This window comes from Microtus ochrogaster, unplaced genomic scaffold (genome assembly GCF_000317375.1).
Source record: "Microtus ochrogaster isolate Prairie Vole_2 unplaced genomic scaffold, MicOch1.0 UNK56, whole genome shotgun sequence".
Taxonomy (NCBI): domain Eukaryota; kingdom Metazoa; phylum Chordata; class Mammalia; order Rodentia; family Cricetidae; genus Microtus; species Microtus ochrogaster.
The window spans coordinates 1,800,323-1,807,271 of NW_004949154.1; the positions used below are offsets into that span (position 1 = coordinate 1,800,323).

General features: G+C 42.6%; 1 protein-coding gene across 1 annotated transcript in view; it reads right to left on the reverse strand.

Annotated features, from left to right (window-relative positions):
* The window catches only part of Oosp2 (oocyte secreted protein 2), a 6,571-nt gene extending 1,750 nt beyond the window's left edge, over positions 1-4,821 (reverse strand). Inside the window, exons 1-3 of the mRNA XM_005369700.2 lie at positions 4,740-4,821; positions 2,579-2,760; positions 760-863 (exon numbers count right to left, since the gene is read on the reverse strand). Of these exons, the coding sequence (XP_005369757.2) occupies positions 760-863; positions 2,579-2,760; positions 4,740-4,821 (368 nt within the window). The remainder of the gene's footprint in view (positions 1-759; positions 864-2,578; positions 2,761-4,739) is intronic.
* Between the last annotated feature and the right edge of the window lie 2,128 nt (positions 4,822-6,949).

Genomic DNA, 6,949 nt, shown 5'->3' on the forward strand with positions numbered 1-6,949 from the left:
GGCAAGCAAGTGCATTAATCATACAGGTGGACACCTTCTTCATTCTCTGTGAGTTCATATTAAAATGGCAGACTGGTTTTCCATACATATTTTAGCCATGCAGTCTCCTAACACCAAAGAAAGTTTATCAGGAGAAGTGTACTATAAAAGAGACAACAGCAAAATACATTGATGCCATGGAGCAGTGAGATGGCTCAACAGGTAAAGGCGTATGCCAGCAAGTCTTACGACCTGAGTTCAATGCCCAGACCCCACAGACTGGAAGAAGAGCAGCAATTTCCACAAACTGTCCACTGACCTCCACACAAACACTATGGCACATACATACATACATACATACATACATACATACATACATACATACAAAATAATTAAGTGAACAAGTAAATGTAAGAAAACTAAATTTTACTCCAAAATTAGCGTACATATATAATTTTACTTAATATATGCCTCATTTAATTCTTTTATTTATTACAAATGATAGTTTTTGATTATCTTGATTTGCAAACTACACAACTATAAAATAATCTAAGTCCACTAGATTGTACGTTAGAAACTTTCAACCCTGTAATAGTTTGATTCTAAAATTAGGCAATATATTTAACTTTTAAAAATGACAGGTAATCGGGTGTCTACTGAACTATTTTATAAATAATAATCTGGGGTTTGTCTGAATTCTTCTCATGGGGAAGTCAGGATATAGCCTGTAAAATCTCAGCGTCTCGATAGCAATTCAAAGGAGATGGCTGCAGGACTCACCGAGATGCAGAACACTCCAAAGGGATCGTCTGGTTTTCAAAACGACTATTCCTTGGAACAAAGTACATCTCAGTTTCAAAATGGATAGTGTTCTTTGAGATAACCTAGGAAATCACATACTTTAGGGGGAAGGTAGTTTAGCAACAGAAGAGGTATGTACAGATGGGAACACAAAAAAACATAGAACATCAATTATCTCAAAAGAGGTTTCTGTCATTCTCAGATGCATGTGGAGGTCCAGTCACTTAACAAAGGGACAGAAAGGAGGACTGGAAGAGCAGACTGAAAGTGCCCTGAGATGGGGCACCCTAGGACATAGAAGCAAACAAACTGCCACGTCGAGATTTTTGTAATAAAGTATTAATGAAAAGCTTTCAACGGTTATCTGTCTGCCTCTATCTCTCTGTGTGTGTCTCTGTTTCGCTGTCATCTGTGTCTTTCTGTGTGTTTCCTCTCTGTGTGTTTCTGAGTGGGTTTCTCTGTTTCTCTGTCTCTCTCCATGTACTGATACATGTAAGAACGTGTGTACCCACCCATTTGTGCACATACAGAGGCCAAAGCGTGTTAGTGTTTCCCTCTACCATGAGGCAGGGCCTCTCACTAAACCTGAAGCTCACCATTTGGGCTCAGCTTGCTGGCCAGCAACACTTAGCATCCACCCATCTCTGCTCAGTTCGAGATTGCAGGCCTGAACAGCCATGTTTGGCTTTTTACATGGTTTGGTGGGCTTCCAAGTTCAGGTTCTCATTTCTGCAGAGAAAACACTCCTACTCATACAACCATCTCTCTAGCCCTCAGCAGTTTTTGTTTTGTTTTGTTTTTGGAGTAACACTATTTAAAGTCAAATAACAAAAGCGGCTTAAAATGTGTGTTTTGAGAAAAGTATGTGTATTGGCAGGAAAATGATCTTATTTGATATCATAATTTCCAACAAATCACCCCTCAGGCAATTGTACAAACACCATCTGAAACTGCCGGTGCCTCATTTATCAAAGGTAGTGTCCTATCATAGGTGACTAAACTCATCAGTGAATGGTTCAAAATATTACTATAGGATAAATATAAATTGCAATCTATAGGAAAACAATGTCTCAGAGTGAAAGCACAGTTTTAGATTCATCCCTAGTTGAATAGCCAACAGATATTAAATCCTATAGGAGCATGGATAGATTTCAGATGACTGAATATTGAATACCAAGCACATTGCAAGGATTGATGGTCTGGCACATTAGGAGCAAGCATAAAAAAATAAAAATTAAAAAAAAATTAAAAAAAAAAAACTCTTTGCCAGGGCCTAGAAAGATGCTGGGTAAGCAAAGGTATTTGAGGCTCTTCCAGAGAACCCAAGTTTGGTTCCCAGCACCCATGCCAGGTGGCTCACAATTGTCTGTAACTCCAACTTCAGGGGATCAAAAGTCCTCTTTTGGCATTCACAGATACCTGGATACAATGCACACATTCATACACAAATACAGATAAACAGAAGTAAAATTGTGCTTCACAATGTTGTTTGCTAAGATTTTGTGAAATGGACTAGAGTCTATTCAGATCTGTGCTCCGAGGTTCCGAGCAAGCAATCGATGAAATAGTCAGGGAGGGATAAATGGGAGAGCCTGAAGGTTAGATCAATATCAGGAGGATCAGGGATACGGTTTGAGTAAAGGACCGTAGCATCAGGAGGATCAGGGATACGGTTTGAGTAAAGGACCGTAGCATCAGGAGGATCAGGGATACGGTTTGAGTAAAGGACCGTAGTGTCAGCAGGAAGCACATAGCATGACAGAACACGTCGTAGTGTTACAGACAGGAGCATTCTCACCTTCGTCCTGATGCCACAGTCACTAACAAGGTATACAAAATCATATCGATATGTGTGTATTTTAGTTGCAGGACAGCCTTGTCCCAGAATTAATTCATCAGAGAAAATATATGAATTGTTTCCGTCCTGGGCATCCGGGCTAACATAGACCATCAACCAGTCCTGAGAACAATTTATCTCCACTGCAGAAAGATACATAGGAGAAAGTGTCAGGTGCACATTAACTTCAAGAAAGAGCTACTTTTCTGTCAACGGTAAACATGGCTTAAATAGTCGACTATGAACGACTTTGAGATACATAGGTGTCTGATATTTCACAGGTGAAAAAACCTAAATATACGAAGATAGCACAAAGGGTGCTCTATTCAGGAGTGTGTGAAAGAGGAGAATGTATTCCCACAACCTTTGGGAGGGGACAAAGAGAAGATAAGGTCCAGAGGAACTCCAGACAGCCTCGGCCAGGACAGGAAGGAAGAGAGAAAACTCCCCCCACCTCCCTGTTTGGAAGTCTGAAAGAGCTTTGATCTGAAGCCCACCCTTAGGGAAAAGCCAGGCCTAGGAAAAACCTTCCCTTAGCCCCTACACTAAAATCTTCAGGAAGTCAACCACTAACACGGCTTTTAGTGGCTGCATCAGGAGGAGTTTCCCATAATGAATTTTCCTTCCCCGAGTGGAAAACACGGGCGCTCAATGAGTGCATGGCCACGCAGTTCTTCAAAATCAATGTGTGAGTACTTGTTCTTTAGAGATAATCCATCATCACGAAGAAAGGCACATTTGGGGAAATTCGGGTTTGGAAAAAGCAGGTGTTCTACATCTATGCATCTTTGTGTGTTTAAAATGCTATTCTAATACCTCCTAAATAGGAGAATCAGGAAGATCTTCCTTAAAGGAAAAAAAAATATATCTCGACACCTGGGATTAAAACTGGGCTTAAAATGTAGGTGGACTTGGGCTTCCTGGGGGCCTACACCTTAACTTCACTGTTGCTACACATCACACATTCCAGTCAGTTTGATGCTGTGCAGTGGTCCCTCCAGCCTCTGAGAAATTACTGACAGCCATAAACAGATAGCTGTTATATATATATTAGCTGAAACAAATTCTTCCGTGCCCCCCAAACACTAGCAAGGACCAGGATACAGATTCCTTACTCATTCATCCTGGAGACTCGGAATATGCCGGTTACCACTTGGTCTCTGCATGTGTTGTTTATTGTGTCAGTAATTGACTGCTGCACCGATCCAGCTACACTAGCCTAAAAGGTTCATCTTAAAGTGAAATGATATCAGACTATACACGGTCCTTACTCCTACAAGGTTTCCAAGCCAAATAGATAAATAAGAAACCTATACATCAGTCCTGAAAGAAACCCCACTTCCAACAGAGGGCAACAGGAAGTCAGCTTCGTAAATAATAACACAAGAATTCTACCTTAGAAAAGCTAGCAGTTAGCCAGGTCTTAAAGCTAAGAAACATCTTGATTCCAGATAAAAGGGGGGATAGATATCAAAATAAACTTGTAAACAGGACAAAATTGATTTATCTTTATCTTCTGGCTTCCTAGGGCCATCAGAGACCTGATGTCGGTGACTCGCAGAGCAGTAGTTTTGTGTCTGTTTCTGTAGCCCAGGCTAGCCTTGAAATCGCTATGCAGCCAAAGATGGCCTTGAACGCCTGATCCTTCAGCTTCCCCTTCCCACTTGCTAGGCTTGTAGACTTCTATCACCCCAACCAGCCAGTGCAGTACTTTTAAAAGAATAAAAAGCAATATCATCATCAAGTGAAAATAGGAAGATTCCGAAAGTAGGGAGGTCAGTTTCAGAGATACAATATGATTAATTTCAATCCTACAATACTGTCAAGCACAGATAACCGCCAGTAAGTTTGAAAAGACTGTCCGAGACTCAGAGCCATGGAGTATTTGTGTAAATGAGAAGCATGACAGAGAAAACCCCAAAGCATAGGAAAGAGGGAAGTCTGAGAACTAAAACGTTCAGCAGAAAGAGGAAACTGTGGATTCACAAGTCTACTTGGCCTAAAAGCGTTTGTATTCCAGAGCATCCCGGCTCTGTAGGGAGGAGAGGAAGCAGAAAGCCAACATTTCACCCAGTCTCTCAAGAAAGCACCCTCCTAACAAAGTATCCAAATGCTCATTTACCATTGATGTCAATGTTCCAAGCACAAGGCCAGACCAAGACAGCAGAGAGAACTAAGAACTCCAAAGTCACAGAGACCTTCATTTGGATAGACCTCCAGCTCAGCACCACTCGGGAAACAAAGGGGAAGTCATGGCTGCTTTAAGTGATTTTGCCCGGCAGCCCAAGCTCAGCTGCCTTGATTTTTCTACTTATTTAGGTAGCCTTCAGGCGTGAGGGGCTGTCATCAAATGTGTTAAGTACTTAAAAGTCAGGTTCTCCTGATTATTTACACCTGAAAGCTCAAAGAGGCCTGCCTGGTTGATCATGGGCAGTGGATAGTCACACCCCTGTACAGAACAAATTAAACTCAGTGGGGTATAACAAAAAGAGGTCAGAAAGTTGGAGAGGGGCACCGAGAGAGGGGTAGGCCTGAGGAAAAATTAGGGGAAAGAGTCAGGAGTAAATTTTTTTTTATTAATTAATTTATTTATTGAGGATTTCCGCCTCCTCCTCGCCACCGCCCCCCCGATCAAGTCCCTCTCCCCCATCAGCCCGAAGAGCCATCAGGGCTCCCTGACCTGTGGGAAGTCCAAGGACCGCCCAAAAACAAGATTTTTTTTTTTTTTTTGGTTTTTCGAGACAGCGTTTCTTTGTGGTTTTGGAGCCTGTCCTGGAACTAGCTCTGTAGACCAGGCTGGTCTTGAACTCACAGAGATCTGCCTGCCTCTGCCTCCCGAGTGCTAGGATTAAAGGCGTGCGCCACCATCGCCCATCAGGAGTAAATTTTTAAGCACATTTCGGGAGTTTGGAAACAGGACCTCGTGTATCCCAAGCTAGCCTTGAGCTCCTGACCCTCCTGCCTCCACCTCCCTGGTGCTGAGATTGCAGGTGTGGACCACCATGCCTGGCTTGATTTAAGCAATTAAAATCGATATGTGGTCCTTGGCAGTCTGGGGCTTCACAGACTCGAATTGAATACTATGATCTCTCCTATACTGAAGCAAATACAGATGTGTGCATACACTGCTGCCTACTGAGTGCCTCTGGCAGCATTCCACACCGTTTGAGGCCATCCTTGCAGTCTTCATGCCTGCAATCCTCTTGTAAAGACAGAAAGCTGGTTTAAGACCTGAAGTAGTAAAAAGTATTTTTAAAAAAAATTCAAGATGTCATTGTTCTTGAATTTTGCATGCAAATGGATGGAATTAGAAAAACACTATCCTGAGTGAGGTAACCCAGACCCAAAAAGATGAATATGGTATGTACTCACTCATAAGTAAATACTAGCTATAAACAAAGGACATTGAGCCTATAGTTCAGGATCCTAGAGAAGCTACGTTAATAAGATGAACCCAAAGAAAATCATATATAGACCCACCTGGAAACTGGAAACAGAAAAGATCGCCTGGCAAAATTGGAAGCATGGGGGTGGGGGAGAAGGAAGAGTAGAAGGGGAAGAGGAGGGGAGAAGGGGAGGGTTGAGCAGAACTTGAGGAAATGGAATAGTCGAGATGGAGGAAGGACAGAGAGATAAGAGCAAGAAAAGAGATATCTTGATTGATTATTGGGTTAGCAGAATCCTGGCTCTAGAGAAATTACCAGGAATCCACAAGGGTGACCCTGTCTAAGACCCTAAGCAATAGAGAGGGAGTCCAATCTTGACTTGCCCTGTAGTCAGACTGATGATTATCTTAAATATCACCATAGAACCTTTGTCCAACAACAGGTGGAAACAGGCAGACCCACATTGCAGCACTGGACTGAGCTCCCAAGGTCCAGTTGAAGAGTGGAAGGGATGAGAATATGAGCAAAGAGGTCAAGACCATGAAGGGTTCATCCACTGAAACGGTCTACCTGAGCTAATGGGAGCTCACCAACACCAGCTGGACTGGGAAGGAACAAGCATAGAACCAAACTAGTCCCTCTGAATGTGGCTGACAGTTGCATGGCTGGGGCAGACTGAGGGGCCACTGGCAGTGGCACCAGGATTTATCTCTACTGCATGTACTGACTTTTTTGGGATCGTATTCTCCTTGGATGTATACCTTGCTCAGCCTAGATATAGTAGGGAGGGCCTTGGACCTTCCACAAAGCAAAGCACCTTACCCTCTCTTCTGATTAAATGGGGGTAGGGTGGGAGGGTGTGTGGAGGAAATGGAAGAAGGGGAAAGAGTAAGAATTTGGATTGGTATTTAAAAAAACTAATAAGCTCTTTTTTTGAAAAATGGCA